The 24,057-nt window shown below is 40.7% G+C and overlaps 1 protein-coding gene across 2 annotated transcripts; it reads right to left on the reverse strand.

Moving 5' to 3' along the window:
- Positions 1-1,760: 1,760 nt before the first annotated feature.
- LOC122987983 lies at positions 1,761-9,249 on the reverse strand. 2 transcript variants are annotated; one of them, XM_044360053.1, is made up of 11 exons: positions 9,065-9,249; positions 8,118-8,269; positions 7,774-8,005; positions 7,524-7,611; positions 7,184-7,426; positions 4,704-4,803; positions 4,461-4,600; positions 4,258-4,355; positions 3,693-3,840; positions 3,284-3,410; positions 1,761-2,793 (listed from the first exon to the last, which is right to left on the reverse strand). In XM_044360053.1, exons 6-11 carry the CDS (start codon positions 4,792-4,794, stop codon positions 2,666-2,668), a joined length of 732 nt encoding a protein of 243 aa, XP_044215988.1. In that variant the 5' UTR covers positions 4,795-4,803; positions 7,184-7,426; positions 7,524-7,611; positions 7,774-8,005; positions 8,118-8,269; positions 9,065-9,249; the 3' UTR covers positions 1,761-2,665. The 2 variants fall into 2 exon arrangements, with proteins under 2 accessions (XP_044215988.1, XP_044215997.1); XM_044360062.1 differs by lacking the exons at positions 8,118-8,269; positions 9,065-9,249 and having other exon boundaries at positions 7,774-8,105.
- Between the last annotated feature and the right edge of the window lie 14,808 nt (positions 9,250-24,057).

Consider the following 24,057-nt stretch of genomic DNA (forward strand, 5'->3'; position numbering starts at 1 on the left):
TGGCTATTAATTTCATAGTTGCCAACTAATCCATTAATCAATCAATCATTGCAGCTGTAATGTAGATTAACTGTTACCTTAATTAGTCATTGTTAACCCAAACTGCATAATACACTTAAGTAAAACACTTAAGTTGTGCCCTTTCAATGAATGACAAATTACTGAAGAGTATGAACTTCACTTTTAATTAAAGAAAAGTGTCCGTTGCTGTATGTGGGTTTTACAAATTAGCAAAGGCCTAACTGTAAAACAAATGAGATGCCCTGATACACTATATCAATTGTTAGTCATCTACTGGCCTGTGCACAACATAACATTATGTTGTAGTTAATATTCACAAAGATAAAATGCTTGAGGCTAAAGATCACATTATTATTGGCAACTTGAACACAACATATAAGACTTCATTATGAGTTTTAGTCCACAAAATGTCAACATCAACCAAGCCAATCTTGCTGACACTTTACTATGAATATGCTAGCAAAGAACTCCAAATTTCCCAGAAAATTGATTTCACTTGAATAAGATGAATTTGCAGTACAAATGTTAAAAGTACTGCATCTGTGGAAAACAGAACAATTTGAAAGCTCTTTGTTGGGACTCACTAGGGGACCACATGCTTCAAGACTCCAAGAAACCTGAAACCTTGGATGTTCACGCCTAAGGTGTGAAACACTACCCATGAATCCAGGTTAACAAAACCAGAGAGCCCCCTCCTCTCTCTCTCTCTTTCTCCTCCAGCTGTGGCTGGAGCAGCTCCTTGCTCTTTCTCCTCCAGCTGCAGGAGCAGCTCTCTGCTTCGCTTACTCCTTACAGCTCTCTGCTGGAGCAGCTCTCTGCTCTCTTGTGTGGCTTACTCACAGCAGACACACACAGAACTCTTTCTTTACGGCAGAAGATGCAAGAGCCTGCCTAAGACACAGAAACTAAGTTTTCCAGTGCCAGCAGCTACCACACAAGTCTGCTGGCTGGTTTAACAAGTACAGCAGCCACGAAACAGTTAGCTTGCCACTAACTCTACACAAAGGACTGGACCTGGGCCCTCTGACCTGCACGACTGGAGCACCAGATCTACATAGCAAATCCTGCATCCTTTCAGCTTTGGAGCCAAACTCTTCTAAGCCTGTCTCTTCCACGGATTCACCAGCTAAGAAGCAAAACACCACAAAGTATCTCTTTCTTCATGGACTGGTAACAACTGGGCATAGCCTAGCAACATAGTGAAGCATAGCACGGCTAAGCAAGAATGTTTAACTTAATCAATGTACTGTACATGTATTGATTTGGCTAAGGTTATTCATTTGACTATTGTTGTGATGTCCCTGTTGTTCATAGTCAGGTCATTGCTTAGCCACACCGCTAGGTTAATGTTAGCATGCTTAACACATGTTACATCCAGTAACTAGGCCTTGCATGCAACTAACCTCTCCCTAACCTGGCACCTTGACCTACACCAATTGGCCTTGAACAGAGAACCACACAGTTAAGAGGTTTAAAACCTAGTTTTGCAAACTTTGGTTCAGGCAGCACATGTGGTTCAAGACACCTCATGGTCTGGCCTTTTATCTCTGTAGTTCCCTTTGTCAGCCAAATTGTCAGCATGCCATGTGCTCAGTCACCAGGTGACTGCAGCCATCTTGCCATTGTCTCCCCCCACCACACACACACACACACACACACACACACACACACACTTGTATATAGGTATACTTAGCTAGATTAATATTGTGTGTTTTGCTCTTTTACCTGTTTGTTAAATAAATGCTTTTGGACATAGCTGTTGTCTGTTTTAATGTTGCTCAAGAATGAGTTTTGCCAACCTCTGCTCTGTGAAGAACTCCAAAATCCTTCAAACTTAATTAGCTACTGATATGATAATTTTGTTTATAGTTATTAAGTTAATTGTTAATCAAAGTTCTACATTGATAAATTAGTACACTTTGAGACTGAATTGGAATGACTGAAAGACTGAATCTTTTTCCCTGACTCCAGGGTGGTGCCCCGTTATTATTAATTCTCATTAATAATTTTATTGATTTTAATAATTAATGATTATCTTTGATAATATCTCTTCAATCCCACAACCTTGATCTGAGAAATGAACAGAACCTGTTTGTGAGCATCACACTTGCCATTTTAGTTAACATGACCTGTGTCATGCAAATAAAAGTTCTTGATTTAGCTTTTTCTTAATCTTATCTGTTAACAGTGGTACGTAAATACATTCTTTGTATAACTGAACTCAACAAGAAACTAAATGAATTTGGGGAATTAAGTGTAATGAACCAGACACTAATATTTCATGTAACTGTTTTAGTTTGAGTTGTTATTAAAGAGTACACAAAAAATCGCTCCCTGAACTGATTTTTAAACAATCATACCGTTAACAGTATTTCTCTTGAAAATCACATAATAAAACAATACTGGCTGACTTGGCGTAGTAAAACATGGGTGGTCATGAAACTGCCTCTTCACTCGACTGAAACCTCTACTCATTCTGATTGCTGCTGCCATTATACCTCTGAACTCATTGTATGTATTCATATGTGCAACAGAAAGAGTTACTGTATTTGTGCAGGCACTTACAAGTGGGAAACAAATTTGGTGACCAGGCATTTTTTCATTGCACTGGTGTTCAAATCTCACATTTATTTTAAAAGCTGCCCTATCTTATGGAAGAAGGGGCTTGTGCCCTTGTCCAGTGTTCTTGTTGTTCTAGACTCCAATGCCCCTCTTGATTTTGACTTTGCAGCACTTCTTGGGTCAGAGGCTCACACATTTCCTGGTCTTCACCTGCATGATGAAAAAAAAAATCTATTGTTTGAAAGAATGTTTCATTACAATGGTGTAAAAATCAAACATTGTGAGAAGCTGGCCCTATTCAACAATTTGCAACATGAATCCAAAAGGTTTAATTCAACCTAATCCTACTGCATTGAAAGTTAAAACAAATATAGGAACAGTCTTTTGAGTAGAATAATGTAATCCAAAACAATACCATTTGCCCAGTATGAAATCTTTCGATCAAATTTGTAGTCTACTATGTTGTCACATGACAATATTACAGTCCAACTTTTTAGTGGTTAAAACACAACATGACAAGGAGATGTCAGGGTGCTAAATAGCTTGAAGAACCAAATGAGAACCAAATGTGGGTCATGTATGTTCAATCTGATTCTACTTCACTCATTTTCTGTAACAGCTGTCTGTATGGCAGATTTGAGTGGCCTGAAAACTTTTGCTTTTGATTACACTTGTGATAGAGACAGGTAAAGAGTCAAACCTGTCACTTCAAGGTCTTGCAGAAAGTCCTGGAAGAAGTTGATGATGGAATTTTCTCTTGCTTGCCTTCGACTTCCACTCTCACTTAGCTCAGGTGCTAGGATACTCATTATGTAATCAGCACCCGGCTGAAGATAAAAGGAAAAGGAAAAAAATAGAGCAAAAGAAAAAAGGGGGTTTATTACACACATTGAAATAGGTAGAAGCCTTTAAAAAGCCCACAGTCCACTTTATACATGACTCTGTATTCTTCCAAAACAAAGTTAAGCAGAGTGATAACAGAAAGTCATAAAAAGATAATTGTATCAATCATAAAAAGAGATGCAACTATACCACTACATCCTGTATGGTTTCTTTTTAAATCATAGCAGTGAAGCAACTCTGGATAATGTAATGTCCAGCATCCTTACTCTGTCATCATCCTCTTTGGAGACAAACAGGTTTGTGCAGAGAGTTTGGTGCCTCCCAATCACCTCCAGAAGGTTGTAGACCTTCATGCCATTTCTAATTTGCTGAAGCATGGGAGTCAGACGCACTGTAGCATGTAGAACAATGGCTCTATTGAAACAGGGAACAAAGTTTGTCTTGATTTGCTGAGGCCCAAACAATAAAGGGGTAATACATGCTTTTTCCACACAACTTTAAATTTCTGAAAGACCAAGGTTAGGCTTTACTTACAAAGTACAAATGCGGCATTTCAAAAAAACAGTGTAAAATTACTGAACACTAAATTTAAATAACATTTAATTACATTTTTTTAAATGTACTGTTTGCATGAAATCATTAAGCTTCTTTCATACCTTAAGTATTGTGACATCAGCTAATATAGACACCATATTACAGTGTACTTTGCCCAAGTCTAAAGTGGATTCAGTAATAGTGGTAACTAATGTGCCAAGAAGGCTGTGTGCTTGAAAATTCATAAATTAGATATATACATTTAAAAACATTTCTCTGGAAATTGTACATACACACCTTATGATACTGTCTTTTCTGTCCACCTTTAGCAGCTCTGTGTAACCACAACTCACAGTTTCTTCTGTGAACTGTGTCAGATCAGTTGCTGCCTCCACCTAAAATTAAAACATAAACTCATTAACAGGATGGCAATGAAATACTGTACCCTAAGGAAGGCATTTTAATTGTTTTCTACAGCTAGTCACAGCAGATATACTAACCTTTTCTATGAGTAAAGCATATTCAAGATCATCCACATCATCACTGGTCAGCTGCAGAGCATGAAAGTCTCCTGTTGCAAGAAACTGGTAACACCAATTTTTGAAGAAGCATGGTGCTGGGCCATCCTGAGCCAGACTGACTGAAAACACGTCATCAACAAACATTGCAGACATTGTAAATGTGACTTTTACACTTACATGCATAAACTGCATAATGTAGGGCAACTATGAAACAATGCTTACCTGTAGAAACCATTTTCTCTGTCACTAATGGAGTAGACAGGACTCTTTCCCTTCTTGCCACTGCCCTCAAACAGTCACTTCTCAATGCCATGCATCATTTCTACAGTAAATGATGACAGACAACACAATCCAGTAAATTAATTGAACTGTACCTATGAACCTGATTCAGTTGTGTTCACTCCCTCCGATTGTCTTGCAAGTTTCATTACATTACCTGTCAAAAATTCTTTGCTTATTGCACCACTGTCAATCCCTGCTTCTCCAATGAAAGTCACATTGAGTTTGTTGACAGGGGAACTCTTCTTCTGTCTTTGCCACTGAATGAAGCCTCTTTGGACAAGGTCTTCCCGGATGATGAAGATCTTAAAATCTTTGCTTGCATCCGCAAACTAGAGATTGATGAGGTGCAACGAACATGCTACAGCAAGGGGGAGCCAAGACAATGGGTCAGAGGGGAGATATCATCATCTTCCCCACACAGATTGGGTGCCAAGCCCCAACAAGCCCTTATGGCAAATGACCTGAGAATGACGATCATGACTAAGCTGGACATCCAGCACCCCCGCAGCCGATTACCAAGGCTAAGTGATAAAGTACCCTCTGAAAGTCTGCTAGAGGACGTGCTGATATACACCACAGCAACAGTGATCCTAGAGATGCTTGGCTACAAGATGAACACCATAATCCACAAAGAGCATTACCCTCCATGGAGAAGGAGGCTGGAGGCCAAGATCAAGGCAACACAGAGAGAAGTTAGTCAACTCTCAGAGCTACAGAAAGGTGTGGGGACAAAAGGGATACCTAGGAAGTACAAGCTGTCTATACCTGAGGCACTGGAGACTGCCAAGCAAAGGCTGTGTATTCTCTGAAGAGATACACAGGAGACGCAGATGCCAGGAGAATAAATGGGATGTTCTCTACCGAACCATCCAAAGTGTACTCTCAGTGGCAAGGTAATAACATGTGATACGGAGGCATCACATAACACCAATGCTCAGTGGCTAGTGGACCTAAGAGCAGACCACAGCAATCTCCCAGAACAAGATCCAGTAACCATTACAATGGCAGACATCCAAGAACGAGTGTCAGGTATGAAGAGCTGGACAGCACCGGGCCCGGACATGATCCACACCTACTGGCACTCCATGAACGCTTGGCAGCACAAATGAACCAACTGCTGATGGATGGGACGCATCCAGAGTGGTTAACCCAAGGTGGGACAGTCCTGATCATGAAGGACCCCCAGGAGGGCGCGATTCCATCCACTTACCGGCTAATAACCTGCCTCTGTAAAACATGGAAGCTCCTGTCCGGCATCATAGCGGCTAAGATGAATAGGTACATGGCCCAATACATGAGCAGGGTCCAGAAAGGAATTGGTAGTAATACCAGGGGTGCTAAGCACCAGCTACTGGTCGATAGAGCAGTCACCTTAGACTGCAAGACCAGGCAGACCAACCTGTGCACCACCTGGATTGACTACAAGAAAGCCTATGACTCGATGCCACACACATGGATACTGGAATGCTTGGAAATGTACAACATCAACAGGACACTAAGAACCTTCATCAAGAACTCAATGGGGCTGTAAAGCCAACTGCACAAGTTACCATCAAGTGCTGCATATACCAAGGTGATGCACTATCCCAGCTGCTGTTCAGCATAGGCCTGAACCCCCTCAGCCCCTACATGGCATGTACCATGGACAAATAGAAGAAGTGGCTGATATCAAGAAATCCTACCAGTGGCTGGAAAAGGCTGGACTGAAGGACAGCAGAGAAGCACTGATCATGGCAGCACAATAACAGGCACTCAGTACAAGATCAATAGAGGCGGCGATCTACTGCACAAGACAGGACCCCAGGTGCAGGCTGTGCAAAGATGCTCCTGAGGCAGTTCAGGGTAATAGCAGGGTGTAAGATGCAGGCAGGAACAACGTACATGGAACGCCATAACCAAGTGGCAAGCATAGTGTACAGGAACATCTGCACTGAGTATGGGTTGGAGGTCCCAAGGTCACAATGGAAGACCAAGCCAAGATCCTGTGGGACGTCTGGGATCCAGACTGACTAGTGATGGCTAACCAACCAGACATCATGTTGATTGACAAACAACAGAAGAAGGCAGTGGTGATAGATATAGCAATCCCAAGCGACAGCAACATCAAGAAGAAGGAACACGAGAAGATCGAAAAATACCAAGGGCTGAAAGAGGAGCTAGAAAAGATGTGGGAAGTAAAGGCAACAGTGGTGCCAGTGGTAACTGGAGAGTGGCTCCAGCAGATACTGTCAAATTTGGACTTTTAAAGGAGTATATTTTATTCTTCAGTTACACAGACATTGGGACGAGTTTTATGATATAGTATTACCATGGACAAAACATTGTGAAAGTATTCTATCATTAGTTACACAGCGATTCCCAATTCTGTGTACAAATAAGTAATAACAGTCTGTTTTACAATTAACAATATATGCATTCACCTCATCATCATCTGCTGTAGATTGAGACTCCATTCAACCTTCAATGTGTAATGCTAGAATATGCAGAGGCATGCTTTCTTTGGCATGCAAATTCAGTGGCATCCCATGGCAATGGAGTAAGATCAAGGTCCTGCTGCTGTGAAACAATGGTCTTCCCAGCACCTGAAGCACTGCGAATCAGTCTTCCTGTATAACCATCTTCATCAGGAGGAATTGCAACCAATTTTCTTCTACCATGGCCACCTGCATATACAGAAAGTGAGAGAAAGAGTTTTGAATGTTGATGTCCCTGCACTATCCAAAGTAAAGGAAAGGTGTTTGAAAATGGTATGTAATGCACCTGAAGTCTTGTAGAACAGCCACCCTTCCACTCCTCACATTTTGGGATATTCTTCAGTGAGAATTTTATTTACCGAAGAAAACCATCACTTCAGTTGAAAAGGCGGTGAAAGAGTACAGTACAAAAGTATTTTAGTAGTAGTAGTTAAGTATTTTATCAAAATAATTTTATATTGACAGCAGCGTACATGTGCTTGCTTTCTAACATTTAAATTATGATTCATTTAAATTAAAAACAGTGGTTACAATACCATTGCATGGCTCATATCATCTGTCAAGGTGAGGGACCTCTTCCCTAAACCTGCTTGGCTCAACTCCAACTCTTTGGCAGCAGAAGGAGTGCTGGTACAGCCCTTATTCACCAAATTTACATAGACGTTGAGTGGCTTAGTGTTGCAAATTTTAGGCTTCTTCCCTTGAGTGGTTTGTATGGGACAAAATTGGTTTTTGCCTTTTCTTTTGGTAAAGAAGCCAGGAAATGACCTGCATGTGGAAGGTTTACATATGACTGTAAGTTTATGAATTAACATTATGAAACATATCTTCCCATCAAATATATCCAATATCAGATAATGATCACAAATAAATTCAAAACCTGGTCATCTCCTCCTGTACTGTTTCTTTCAGGGTTTGTGCTTGCTGATTCTGCTGCTCTGACTGCCCTGAGGTGTGAGGTTGCTGCTGAACATTTTGTGACAGCACATTTATGAGGCCTTGCGCAGCAGCAATAATACTGGCCTCATACTCCTAGAGAACAAAAGACATAACAAGGCTGGAGACTTAGCTACCACTAGCTATTTTATACAGATACGCCGCACTGAAGCCGTAAGGAAGATCCGTCATTAAAGCCCCTTTCACACATGCATTGCAACCCTGACATTTCCTGGACATTACCGGGAGGAGCCCAGAGAGGAGGCCATGTTTGAACACAACAGTGAATCCTCTGGAGAATTCACAGCGAGCTAATGGACTACAACTGTTCGGTGCCGCAAATGCAACAAAATCCTGCAGTAAGGGAGACAGTACAAGCAGAACATAAACTTAAATATGATGGCTTTGACTTCCAGCAGTAAACTCCCCTCTCATCCACAGCCACTAGTTTACACATGTAACTGGCACTGGATAAACGCAGCAGGTCAGCTAAGCTGAATTGTTTTGACTGGGCCTGTAAGCTCCACTGTGAAGCTAGTGCTAATGGGTCTTTCAGCTAGTGCTCTGCGCTGGAGAGCGGTTTTCCTACACCCTCACTCTCTACTACACTCTGGCTACAAAAACTAAGCTACTCTTTAAAGAAGCTACGCTACTTGTATAACACGCTTTAGTTTAGTCCCGAATGCTTAGGCCCGGCGGAGGGTCAGCCCACTGGTTTCAGCTAACAGTGGCTGAAACCCTGAGAGACATTACAGGTTAGCCAACTTAGCTAACGTTATTGTTCCAGCAGACCTCTGCCAAACCAGTGTAACTTCATCAAAACAAAAGTTTACTTCAACCCAACCCACTTCTATGTGAAAAAAAAAAAACGACAGAAAGAAACAGACTTACTTTTGATTTGGAAGTTCCAGTTGAACTTGGAGAGGCTATTGCCTCAAAGTGAGGTCACATCAGGCTTCTGAGCGGACTAGATGGCGAGTTCCGGAAATGTGTGGTCTCTTCTTGAGGAGTGTGAATGCGCTCCTAGCCCCTCCCTCAAACCCCTCCCCCCTACGCCAAAACGGTGACAGAAAGTTGAAACTGAAAAAGGGAAAGTTGAAACTGAAAATGGCGACACTAAAAAAAAACTGAGTGTAAAAAAAAACTGTCATTGAAAAAAGACAGGCATGAAGAAAAAATCTTAAGATTGACATTAAAAAACATAAAATAAAATAAAATAAGATAATAAGATTGAAAGATTGTATTTTTTTTAAAATGCCTGTTTTTTATTTTTCAGTGGAACTTTTTTCAATGCCAATACTTGTTTCAGTGCCAATACATGTTTCTTTTTTCAGTGCAGATTTGATTTCAATGCCAAATTTTATTTTCGATGCCAAAATGTAAATGTCACTGTTCTGGCCCCATATGTCTCCACCTCCACCCCCCTCGGACTGTGTGTGTCAGACTGTCAGACTACCCTCTCCTGCAGACCATCCTGTCCCACCAGAAAGGTATGTATCACACATATGTACATTAAAGTGGCATTGTATACTACGGTAGTATTGATTGCTTTTTGTTTTCTTATTGTTTTCTTTCCCCGGTGTGTCTATTTGTGTATTTTTACATAAGAAGAGCTAAATAAATTTGATGATAGACTTGGTCAGGACATTTTAAGAAACATGTGGTATGTTCTCTAATACTTTGAGGGGGTACACACTGATTAGTTGAGTCAGTTGTTGGGTTCTGGGCTGCAAAAAGGCAGATGAGGGGTTGAACTAATGTGTTCTGTAAGTAAGAGACATATTTGAAAGACAATATGATTTGGATTGTCTGTAGTAACACTGTATTAATACTTTAATGATCTATTTTCATTACAGATTGCAACGCTGCCCACAACTGGGGGAAACTCTTGTAAAAAAAAAAAAACTGTGTGGCAGATGTGGACGTAGGTCTTCGTACCTGAACTAGCCATCCAATTAAATTGGTGTGGGAGAGGACAGAAGACTGGCATCAAGTCAAGACCAGTCAAGGAAATTATACTGTGTAAGTCCAACCGTTACTTGCAGCTGAGCATCACCCAAACGGATGTTATGTTGGTATTGGATGAGGTGCCCCCCCCCTCTCTCTCGTCACCTTACTGTAGCTGATGTGTAGTGATTGGTGACATTGGTTGTGGATGAAACGGCTACTCCCCCTCCCTCTACTAGGACTTTGAGCATCTGGAAGGGAGCTGTATAAATGATTATTATTTATGTCATTATTATCATTGTTATTATTTAATAATATTTATGATATTAATACTTATATTGTTATATTTAAAACAAAACCATGAGAGGCATTGTGCGAGTGCACACTTTGGGAGAATTGAGGTGCAGCCCATGACCACTCTTTAAATTGAAATTGACAGATGTTTTTTGCTTAATATATTTTCTTTTCTAGTGTTAGTTCTTAGAAATTGAGCCCTGCTGAACATTACAGAAGCTGAAGCAGAGTCAGCAATACAAAACTGGCTCAGGTTGAGCCAAGACAGTGTTGGAGGACGAAAGAGGCAAAGACCAGTGGAAGAGCTGTAAAGGTATATAGTTGTGGTAATATAGGCAGTGGCTTATATGTCTTCAGAATGAATGCTCAAGCAGATACTGAAAGTTTGTATACTGTTATTTTTTAACACTACTTTTATAACTTTCAGGACCAAAGCATTATATCTTGAACATGAACCAACAGTTTTACCAAAATAAACAATATAAAAACAACTATAGGATCTAAGTAAAAAGAAAAAAGTCCCAGTGTTTTATCAAATTAATGTCAAAGATGGAAGAAACAAGAGACAGAGCTCAAACATTCAAGTACATTACTGAATGAGTAGTGTTGCATTCCACCAAAGAACCTGAACATGGACCAAATATTTTTATGTAATAACTCATATGCTCATACTCTTGATCACTACACACACACATGCATAGGATATACTGTTTATATATTCTTAATATATATCAATATTAATGTTGTGTTAATGTTCATATTACTGTTATTGTGTACTGTCCAAATATTTGGACAAATTATACTTTTATGCTTTGGCAATATTGCTCTTTTCATGCCAATAAAGCCCCTTTGAATTGATTTGGGGAAAAAAATGCTATGCTATGACAGGAAACCATGCACCACTGTCCGAAATAATCAATAGCAAATGTAATCGTAATTATAACTAAATTTAACAAATTGCTTTTTTTACTGCAGTTCTGGGTGTGGTTTGTCCAAGTCGTGTTGCCGGACCTAGCTGTCCAAGACGGCGGACCATAGACTGTAAAGAATATGGATGTAGCCACTGTGACATCACTCACTGGTTTCTGAAGAGCAGTTTTGAAGCTCAAAGTGGGCGGCTCTGGCTGTCACCATTTTGGTAGTACCTGACTCCACAGGGCTAATCCAAAATAAGCAAAGAAGTGGAGCTGAGGCAGGCTGAATGAAGCCTGGTTGCTGAAACAAGCCACCTAGTGGCTAGCGACCTGTCACTCAAAGTAGCCACATCCTTAATTATGCATAACTTTATTAACTTTATGGCTTAATAACATTTAAACAGGTGAATTATAAAAAAAAATCACCCCCCATACAGTTTTCATGAATGGGGAAATTAGATCAAAACTGTTTTTGTACCAGACTGTAAACATGTTATTTCTGCTGTAAAGTTGGGCATTTTAACACGGGGGTCTATGGGGATTGATTTGCTTTTGGAGCCATCCTCAAGTGGCCATTCAAAGAAATACTGTTTTTGGCACTCCGCATTGGCTTCATTTTCCAGCCCCGGAGGTTGCCGCTTGCAGCAGACCCGCTGAACAGATCGGGCAGCTGGTATGGATTGGGTAGTAACAACAACCACCATTGATTCCAAAGGAGATACAGCACTAAAGAAGCTATCAGTATTTTTTTTTTTAACAAGAAGAAATCTTAAAGGATCCTTGCTAGTAATATAATCCACGCATGCTGGAGCCTCTCTATGCACCCTGGACTCAAGAAGTGATGGCATATGACTGGGGGTCACTCATCGGGATGAGGAGATGGTCAGCTCACCCCCCTGCCGACTGCTACCAGGCCAGTCTAGGTTTTCAAATGCAAACATCAGGTTAAACATCAAGTAAGACCATCCATTTCAACATCAAAGGAAACGGTCCTGGCCACATGGATCTTCTGGGGTTCCTAACCACCCGGATGGTGGCCTTTTCTCCTTGCTGGGGTCGAGAGGAGGTTCCGGGTGCACCGGGCCGGTGCCGAGGGGCTTAAGAGGAGCTTCTACCCTCTGGCCCCTGGGATCCTGGATGGGATTTCTACATAGGACTGTCATCCGAGGCCGTTTATTGTACCACAGAGCATGCCTGTCAAAAACTGCGTCAAGTTCAAAGCAGTGTTTCATCAGCAAAAACACCTGTGTTTCACAGAGTGCTTTGTGGACTACTGTTGGTTCTCATTGCTGTATTGCCTGTATGTGTCTGTCTGGCCAGAGCAATCAACATCGATGGAAAACAACTGGACCGCCAAGTGATTGAGCTTGGGACAAATGCTGGCTCATGGCCAGTTGACGCCCCTACAGTGAGTTTTCATCATAACTTACTGGGATATTTTACAATCTATTCCTCTGTCCTGCAGCACGGACAAGCCCAGGTGCCAGAGTGAATCACCGATCCAGTGGACCAGTTATCTGCCAGCCCATTTCAGAGAATAGCAGGTCTCCTCTTCATGCTGATCCTGCTCTCCGGAGATGTTCAGCTAAATCCTGGACCAGTGACCCCTGGAGTGCTGCAGAACTTCGATGCTGATTTGTGCTTGAGTGTGTCTGGGACTCCTCTGGTGCCAGCGATGAATGAGCAGCAACTCTCTGAGCCAGGCTTCTCCCTTAACAGACCTTCTTAAGATTAACAATCTTTGTTAACAAGAGGCATGATGTCTCAATGAATAACTTTTCGTTACCGGGCTGTGGAAACTTTGATAGATCCAGTGTCTCTCTCACAAAACCTGCTGCTGACCCCACTGTGTGTCGAAACCCTGCAGTGAGAAGGCAGAGGTTATTCAAAACCTTCCAAACTGTCAATCATGCAAAAGTCTTATGGGATGGGAAGCTGATACCAAGAGGGCTATTCGGGGAAGATTTTAACATCAGAAGCATTACTGCAAAGAGCAGTCAGCTAACTCATCTTCTGTTTGACTCAAATCTGGACTTTCTCTGTCTGACTGAAACATTGTTGAAACAAACAACTCCTGCAAGTGTGTTCACGGTGCCCAGATACTAATGTTTCAGAAGAGACAGACCTGATGGAGGAGGAGCAGGGGTGCTTTTTTATGTGAGAGACAACATCAAATATGAATGTGCGGTTTATAATGCGAGTAACACATTAGAATAGGTTGGGATAAAAATAATGTTATCCCAACAAATGTCTTTTAACATCATAGGTGTCTATAGGCCCTCTTCTGCAGATGACACTTTCTATGATCAACTCACAGAGGTCTTGAAAGAGTGCAATCTAAACAAAGAATTATTACTTATGGGTGATTTTAATGTGAACTGGGAGGATAAATCTAAGAGGAAAAAACTAAAAATGATCACAGAGAAATTCCAAGTAGAACAACTAGTAAAAGGCCCAACTAGGATTGCAAAATGCTCTAGTACACAAATTGATCTGATATTTACTAACAAACCAGTAAAAATAACTAAAAGTTATAATTTAATCACTGGCTTATCAGATCATAACCTAACCTTATGTGCGAGAAAACTGACTAAAAGTAGATTTAAGACCACGGCAACTAAGACAATGATGCTTCAATGCATACCCAGAGCTAAGCAATTAGCAAAGCTAAGAATTTGTAAGTGAAATTAACAGCTTGAACTAGGATGATGTACTATCCTCTGATGATCTGGACTATGGCTGTGATACTTTTACTCACAGAATCAACTCTGTGAGGGAAAGATTTAATGTGAGGTACAGATAAAATCTTAAAGTAAAAACAATTTACCGTGGTTTAATGAAAATTTGTGGAAACTAATGAAATCTAGAGATACTGCATTGAGGAAGACAATTAAAACTAGAAGAGGCACTGACATGCTGATTTACAAAGGTTTAAGGAACAAAGTTATCCAAGAGCTAAGAGAAGCTAAATTTAGTTTGTATCTCTCTCTTTTTGAATGAGGCAAAAGGCAATAGTAAATTGATCTGGAAAAACACTGCTAATCTCACAAAGAGGGACCCAAAATTTTTAGGAGATTTTAAACTCAACGTACAGGGAAAGTTAATTGAAGATCATCTTACTGTTGCTTCTGTCTTAAATATTTTTTTTCTTGAGTTCATGTATGAGTTAGGAAAAAAAATTACAAAAAGGAAACTGGATATTGTTCCTATGGATGCTACAGGTCAGGTTTTTGAGCTGGTAGAGACTAATGAATTACAAGTAAACAAAACAATCAGATCCTTAAAAAGTTCCAAAAGTAGAGATGCTTTCCAATTTGACACCATGTTTGTCAAATCACACAAAGATATTTTAACCCCCCTATTGCTCATTTAATTAAGTTGTATTTTAAACACAACTCCTTTCCTGATTACTGGAAATGTGTCATTGTCACGCCTGTTTTTAAATCTGGAGACCGCCTTGAAGCCAGTAACTACGGAACAATAAGTATACTACCAGTACTCTCAAAGGTTACTGAGAAAATTGTCATTTAACAACTGACAACATTTCTTAATACAAGCAGTTTTGGTCTACATTGTATGCAATTTGGCTTTAGAGCAAATCATTACACCGAAACTGCTACCTTGCACTTAATAGAGCAAATTAAATCAAGACTTGACAAAGGAGGAGTAGTTGGTGCTGTATTTTTAGATCTGCGTGAAGCATTCGACACAGTCAATCATGATGTTTTAATATCAAAACTCTCTAAATTTAAAATCTAGAGCACTGGCATGCATGTCTTCATATTTATCTAATAGGATACAATGTGTTAAAGTTGTCGACAGACTGTCCAGTAACATGACGTGCATAATGGGTGTTCCACAAGGGTCAGTGTTAGGTCCCCTATTATGTAGCCTATATATTAATGATCTCCCTCAACAGTGTCATGATGTAGAACTACAAATGTATGCAGATTACACTGTTGTGTACACACGCAAAAACAGCTGAGTTAGCTGCTGCTAAGCTAACAATTGCATTGGAAAGGATCACACATTTGCTTGATCAATCATGTCTGAGTCTAAATGTAAACAAGACAAAAGGTATGTTTTTCTCTAAAACTATGGTACAACCATAGTGTGGCACTGGATCCAAATTTGAACTTTAAGAAACATGTTAAAAAATGGTTAAAACCATAAAGTACAACTTAGCAAATTTTAGACATATTAGAAACTGTCTCTCTTTGGACAGAGCCAAGATATTTATGCATGATATAATTCTTTCCCATATGTTTTATTGCATCACATGTTGGGGGCACGCTGGAGAAACAGCCATAAAACCTCTTGAGTCCTTATACAAACAAACTCTAAAAACTCTGGACAAAAAGCCAATGCATTTCCATCACTGTAGGGTACTGGAGAAATGCAATTTACTGAACTTTGAGAATTTTAGATTATTCTCAAATTTGTGCCTAGTTATAAAATTTTAAATGGTTTGGCTCCTCCTACACTATGTGACTTTGTGTACACTCGCTCAGTAAGTTCTATTAGATCCTCCAGAATATCCTCTATACAAGATTGTACCATACCATTTCATCGCACTGCATTTGGGCAGTCTGCTTTCTCTGTGAAAGCTACAACTCAGTGGAATGCCCTTCCTGATAATATGAAGAACTGTAGTTCAATCAATACATTCAAGGCCAAATTAAAAAATCTACTAAAGACCAATCATCTGTGTGACCACTGAGTCTAAACTCCTTCTATGGTCTTTTCATTAGTGCAGGTGTTACCGGCCTCAAGCCTAGGGGTACCTGGGCCAGCAGCAAGGTTGCTACACAGTCCTGGATGGCTGCGGACATATTCCCGCTTAACTGATACTGCCTTTTGCCCTAATAATACTTTTATATAAATGGAATACTCTTGCATAGATGCACCGTCAAGTGCATGAAAACAATGAAACAAACAATTAAATTTCATAACTGTAATGTCAAACACACAAAAATGATAAAACACAATAAAATCTCATAACTTCAATATCAAATGCACAGATGATGAAACACAATATAACATCTCTACATACATATTTCTCCTCTCTCTAACACCAAGTTAGTCTGTTTACATGAACTACATCACCTGGTGCCCGCCATTATATATTATTACAGCGTCATTAAGTACAACAAATTCACCATGATTTCACCTCTAGCTCATGGAATCAAAACTAAATACTTTCCCCTCACACAAGAAACTGAAAATCTACTGTACTTAGTTATTTTCAGAATGTGGTTGAAACCAAAAACTATTCTCTCCACATTTGCATCTCAGTTACTGTGAGCTAGGCAGTGTAAACAACAGATGCTAGCTTGAAAAATACACTCGACACAAAACTACGTTCACACTCAGTCCTTGAGCACTTATTTAACTCACAAATCTAGTCGAATGCTTAGCTAATGTTTAGGGAGTATGTCGACCCACTTTAAGTTGTTTTACACCACATTTTACATACCTGGGGAGCAGTAAGGAACAGACACAAGTTTATCGGTGTGTGACCAACTCAAGTGCCATTTTATTTTGTCTCTGACATGACCAACACGGGCTTGAGTGGGATGTTTCTTACTGGACCTGGTATTACAGTGACCCCTACTGTCATAAGATATAACAACAACAACATTCAACCCAAATGTATTATCTGGGGGATTTATGTATTAAGTCACTTGCTATTTACATGTTGTATATTTAAAAAAAATAAGGGGGGGTGTCAGTTTTTTACTACTTCTAATAGATGCTATTTTTTCCATCCTCTACACAGGTAGTCTTGCTTTTAATTTGACATGTTTACATTATTAATTTCTAATTGACATTGTGGTTGTTTGTGATGTGATGTTGTGTTTAGCTTTGTATTTTGTATTTTGTATGGTGTGTTCTGTGTGGGTTTTTTTTGCTTTGTACTGTTTGTTGTGGTGTTGTTGTATGTTTTGATTGTGGGGGACTACGGATGCAAATTAGCTTCGAGCTAACCCCGGTGCAGTGCATCTTTAATATTTAAAACTGCACACTGTCCCAATCAATAAATTAAATCTACAAATCTACAAATTATTGTTTTTCACTGTCGCCTTATATTCCCATGAAATTTGATGTTTATACATGTTCATTTCAGTCATAGATATGACTAATAAATATTTGCTGTCTGAAACATCCAACCTAAATAAATAAAGGTCATATATAGTTAAAAAAGGCTGTAAAGTGATTGGGCAGTGCAGCTTTGATTCATCATCCAAACATCGTCTGGCCAATTAGCAAACGCTCTCCATACTACATCTTGCCGATGCAATTTTATACATCAGGCTGACATCTGCAAGATGTATGTGTGCCATCTTGGTTCTTTCTTTAATGGAGATGAAGTACTAATGTCCTGATGTCCCACTGCATTTGTGGCCGTTGCTCATCTAGTTTGTTTGTTAACAGAATATTGTCACTGCTGGTTAACCAGTCTGATCATTAGCAACAATGACAAACAAGCTAAATGTCCCAGTTGTTTCATTTAAATTGTGTTGTTAACTTTCTATTATTGAGAGGAGTTCACTTCAGAGCAGGAGTACACTGGGCCACGGCATGCCACCGTAGTCCCGCTATGTGTGAAGCCCGGACAGCTGAAATCCATTCTCACTGTTAGCTTAACAGTCCTTAACAGTCCTTCAGGGCTGCTACAACATGCTAACTGTTGTGTTGGAAGTAGCTATCTACTGCTTGATAAAAATGGGGAACGTATATCTGAAAACAGTAAATTTGGACTTGGATTTGGAAAAGGCCTAAATAAAATGTAATTTTTTAGTGATGGATTAATGTATGAATCTGTCTATTACTTTGGAAATGTCAATATTGTATTCTGATTGTTGATTGGTTAGGGAGGACATCCTCTGTTGGAGCATCATTTTACATGTTTTGGCCATGCATGTATGAACAGAACTGGATACAGCGTTGGAGGCGAGGCCCTGTTCATTCCTATGAAAGTTGCTCTGTGGCGCTATGAATGTGTTATAAGAGCTGGATACTGGACCGAAAATGGTATCCATTCAGTCCAATAAGAATTGCTCAGCTGGTGCATATGTCAAATAGAGTTCCTAGCTTCTGGGTTTGCTTCCATGTTATGCAGCCCACTGAAAATGCACAGTGGTGTTTCCACCACTGGCCCTGACCGCAAGTTCCTCCTCGGCCCATAGACTTAACATCGTGATGACAGTCACGGTTTTTTAAATCACTTTTGTCAGCTCAAGGAAAGTTTTACAAATATAAAACCTCCATGGATCAAAAATTCACAATAGAAAGACTCATAATTGACTTTGTTTGCAGTTGGAGGTGTCGTGTCAACAGTTTTAGTGGTCTATGGGAAAAATGCTTTTTTGGCCGCAGGGGTATTTTTTGCCGTAATACCACGAGTGACCACTGGGAAAATTGGCTGCAAGGCTGAGTGGTGGTCCTATCCAGCCCTTATAATATATCTATGAGTGTTGCATGATGCCAAAAAAGCCACTTCCCACTGTAAAGAAATTATACAGATGAAAACATTAGCATGCTCCATTGGCACATGTGGTCCATAGAGCATGCTCACTAAAGACTTCCGCTGGCTGAGACGGCTAACTTCCCTCCATTTAGCTCTCCAGCTAACTTGAATGGGGATAAAATGGTTCAATTGTGCGGCTCAATAAGTCATTTCACAGGGGTTGTGGCACTCAAAAAAATATATCTACTGATTTACAGAAATCTCTTTCACAGTGTCAATCTATGGGAAAAAGTCTCTTTGGGCCAATGTGCATCATATGACGTTGTAATTACATGGTTTGGACACCATGTCACATTTGCTTCAAAGACCAGTCCTGTATCCAGTTCTCTTTATATATCCATGGTTTTGGCCAATAACCAATTAGCATGAAAAAAATGAGGTATATAAAATTGATATAAGAGATCCCGCCCTAACAAGGACAGCAAGAGCCCATCCTCCTCTCCTCTCCTTTCACCACTTCACACAGAAGTCCTGCCTGCCCTGCTGGTCTCACTGTTTTTCCAAAGAATTCCAACCAATTACTCTTTTTTACATTTTGATCTCCCTCTCGCCACTCAAAAATAGAGGAGGAGCAACCTCCCCTGCCTCTATGGATCAGATCAATTTCCAGGTCATGCAAGGCATGAGGAATGATCATATAAAGATAATGGTATATACTCTTAATCTTGTTAATGGAACAATGACTATCAAAACTGCAAGGAAAACACACATTAGAAGATGTGAAACTAGCCACTGAGACTCTCACTTCTTTTGGGAAGATTTAATGTCCTTGTAGTTTGAGAGAGGGAAATTGGGAGTTTTTTAGTTGACTTCAGTTCAGTCAGTCTTTCTTATTTCCAAATCTGATCTGGACAACATGCATAACATGACTGTTGTGATGTGATATTTTTATTTTTATTTAAAAAAAACAGGTCCTTGTCCACAGAAATCTCACCAGTGTGATGTGGAAGGATTCTTCTCTGCAGTTCCAGGGTTGTCAGTGTTAAAGCAGACCTTTTACTTTAACCACCAATTTTCTTGAGAAAGTCTAACTTTCTCCCCTAACTGTGTAGTGAAGTAACTGAGATGTCATCAGGTAGGAAAGTTAATCTACTGCCCATTAGAAACAGTGATGAGAGATTCTATATCTAAGCTTCTTTTGTTTAATGCTGTTTGTGAATGAATTTGCAAATTGCTCTGATCTGAAAACACAAAGCACTCTCTCACTCTTTCTAACAGACTTGGTAAGTGACTGGACTGATGTGAATTGGTGAGAAACAGCCAGGAGTAAGAATCTCTTCCTGACATCAAAAGACTGCTATCTTACCTCTGTCAGCTGAGGGAGGGCGGGATGACAGAGAGCAGTCAGGCAGACACATATCCCTCTGCAAGCTGAGCCCAGAGAGTGCTCTGTGTTGAATGGATGTTGATGCAGAGGCCTGCACCAGTGATGAAACCCTATGACAATATAGTGCCAAAAAGAAAGCTGAGACAATGTCCACAGTCATCCATCCCAGCAAGCGAGTTTTGGTTCTAAAATGGTTCTAACATGGTTGAATGTCTCTACATCATCTTCCACTGGTGCCTTTTGACTCTGAGGGATAAGGTGAGCATATATTTCAGTTGTATATCTTACACTCTGGGATGGAAACCCCTCTCTGACCTTGAGCTGCACATTCACTAAGAACTTTATTAGTGCAGAGAACCATTTCTTATAAGAAAAATACACATGTACTTCTAATAAACCTCTACATCCTCTATGTTATTTGAATGTTATTAGAATCCTTTGAAGTATTCATGAATGTGAACAGTACATTACACATAAAGTTTCTACAAATTACATTTACGTAGAACTTTTCTGCAACAGCAATTTATGTCAGCATTCAGTGCCAACTCATGAAGTTGTGTGATGTTCTCACTTGATCAATCTTTTAGTTGCCAAATGTGGCAATAACCAAGCAAACCAGAGTGCACAGACTGATAAACCATGCGTACAGATGAATAAACTGTAAGTAAGTGAGTACTCAGTCAGGTTGCATTCATGGGAACAATAAGACCTCTGGTATGGAACTCTGACCTTCAAAATAAAAGGGATGGCGGTATAGACAGATTCAAAGATTTATTTGTTACATACTCATATTTTTGTGCAGTGAAATGTGGAGGTGGCTCTAGAGCAGAGGTCAGCAATCAGGTTCAGCCATGGTCCATTGTTCAGGATTTTTCACTGGGGAGCTGATGACTGGCACAATGAAAACACAGGTCTATATGTTTTATTTACTTTAATTCATTTAAGAATAAAATAAAGATTTATAAACACTTCAGGATTTTATCTGAGAACAGATGCCATTTCTCCTAGGAGAATTACTTTAGAATTCTACTACTTAGAATACTACTAGAATCAGAATCTTTTAATCAAGGCAAAGCAGGCAGAAAGATCAGGCAGACAAAGCTGTGGGGGACAGGTAAAATCTTCAAACCGGTAATCAGACAGGGTAATAAGCAGGCAAAAAAAAGGTATGGGAATGCTTGATAGCTAGGCTTGAACTCTGGACATTCTGGCAAAGTGTAAGTGGATCTAGGCCAGTATATGAAGGATGACTGATGAGGATAATGGGATCCAGGTGAGGAGATGGGCGGGGCACTCAAGTGAGGGGAATAAGGTGATTGCAGGAAAAATGGGGGTGGCAGGATCTGTAATGACAGGAAAGTTAGTGATCAGGCAGGTGAACACAGAGCAAAAAGCATCAAAAATAGTCACTATGAAGGTAACCTTGTGACAGAACCCCACTGCAGGGATGGCCCCTGACGTCCCACCAGGTTGACCGGGGTGGTCATGATGGAAGTCCCTGATGAGGGATGGATCCAGGATGTCCCGGGCAGGAACCCAGGAGTGCTCCTGTGGACCATATTCCTCCCAATCCACCAGATACTGATAGTCCCTCCCACAGGACTTGAGGAGGCACCTCATGGTGTAAGCAGAAGCACCACCAATAAGCCAGGAGGGTGGTGGAGGCCAGGAGGAGGGCTGGAGTTGACTCTCCTTAACAGGTTTGAGGCGAGAAACATGGAATGTGGGGTGGACTCTCATGGAATGGTGGAGGCGGAGGCAGACTGCTGCAAGGTTGATGATCCTGGTGATGTAGAAGGGGCCCACAAACTGTGGGACCAACTTCCTGGGGTCCACTCTTAATGGGGTAAAGTGAGGGGCAGGGGTGCAACGCCAATTAGCGTTCCTACAGTACTGGTCAGAGTTTCAGAGCAGAGTGGAGAGTAGGGATGTGCAGAGGGCCCAGTATTTGTGTTTGTATCTGTATTTGTTGAGGCAGCAAAATTATTTGTATTCAAATAAAAGTGGAAAGAGGCTTAAATTTTGTTTTGTTTTGTTTTTATTATGCTTTTAATTTTATAAAATTAAAGTGTTACAATAAGTGTTCATAAATAAGGAGGTCCCCACACCAGGTCTTGAACTGGAGTCTCCCAAATCATAGGCAACTGCGCTAAGCTAAAACTTTACTGGTTACCTCATTGCAGACAAACCTAGCACACCATGTAACATGTAGGGAATAACTTCAAAGGTGATTATTGCTTTGCACTTTTCATTTATTGCCTATTTTTTACAACCAAACTTTGTGGAAAGGAGAAGGGGAACAACAGGTTATGCAGAGTCCCTTGGAGCACTTTGCATGTGTCAGAAACTCAGCTTTATCTCTGGGGGGCACCCCTAACTCCGGGAATGATGTCCAAATTAGGAAATGAGCGTCATGTAGCAGGTAGATGTGACTTCCCTCATTGAGACCTGCTGATAGACGTACCAGCGGAGCAGAGAGCAGAGACTGAGATAGCAATGTAACTGACCTGTGCGCTGGTATTTGACATGTTTTTTTTTTTTCTTCCCAAAAACAAATAATTTAAAAATATTTGTATGAAACAAATATTTGTAAAAAAACAAAAAGCAAAACAAAACTTACTATTTGTGCTTTCCCAAATAACGTATTTGTATTCGGACACACCCCTAGGGGAAAGACCCTGCAGCCAAGGGTGGCAACATCAATGAATGAAGGCCTGGACAGATGGAACCCTGGCCTCCTGCTCCTGTATTGGGAAGAGTGGGGGTTGATACCCCTGGGAACACTGGAAGGAGGAGAGTCCGGTTGCAGAGCTGGGACCAGGATGAGGGGTTGCAAGACAAGAGGCAATGCAGGGCCGTCTCCATCTCCTGATTAATCGGTTTGGCCTGTGGGTGGGTGGAAGCCAGGTGAAAGGCTGATAGAGGCACCAAGGAAACTGAAAAACTCTCACCAAAAACAAGAGGTGAATTGGGGCCCCCAATAAATGCTAAATGCTAAATGGACTGTACTTGTATAGTGCCTTTCTAGTCTTCCAACCACTCAAAGCACTTTTTACATTATGAGTCAGATTCGCCCATTGTCACACATTCATACGCTGAATGGGTACAGGGGCTACCATGTAAGGTCCCAACCTGCCCATCGGAAGAAATCTAATTGTTCACACACATTTACACACTGATGGCAGAGCCACGGGGTTCAGTATCTTGCCCAAGGACACTTTGACATGTGGACTAGAGGAGCCAGGAATTGAACAACCAATCTGATTAGGGGATAACCTGCTCTACCCCCTGAGCCACAGCCATAAGAGACAATGTCTCTGAGGACGCCTGCAGGTGGAATATATGGTGTAACGTGAGTTCAGCAGTTTGTCTAGCTTGGAGTGAGCAGCCTTAGAGAAACAGTCAACCACAGTGAGTATGACAGTGTCACCATCTGAGGGAGGCTGTTGAAGAAGAATACACATTAGGGTACAGACTTGATAATCAACATTTTGGTAGAGACTTGATAATTGAGTGACGTCTGGGACAACCCTCTTTCCTGCCTCCTGACCCCTGCTGATTTGACCCCTCATGTTTTTGCCCCCTTGATTTGCCTTGATTTTGTATGCAAATGCCCTTCCTTCCTATCTTCTGTTCACCATTTGTTGATCACTGCTTTGATCCTTACTGTATAAAATCGTTCCATTTCTTCTGCTCTGGGTCAGCCTACTGTATCAGACCAGCTCTGCGTCAGTAAGCTCACCGCATTTCCGGAATGCTATTAAACCACTTCCACCACAGCAAACTTTGAACAGGGACTTTGATTTTCTTCAACACTGTCCGGTGACAAAGTCCAGAGAGATGTGGGGCCAAGGTCAATGAGGAACTGGCA

The sequence above is a fragment of the Thunnus albacares genome, chromosome 1 (assembly GCF_914725855.1).
Source record: "Thunnus albacares chromosome 1, fThuAlb1.1, whole genome shotgun sequence".
Taxonomy (NCBI): Eukaryota; Metazoa; Chordata; class Actinopteri; order Scombriformes; family Scombridae; genus Thunnus; species Thunnus albacares.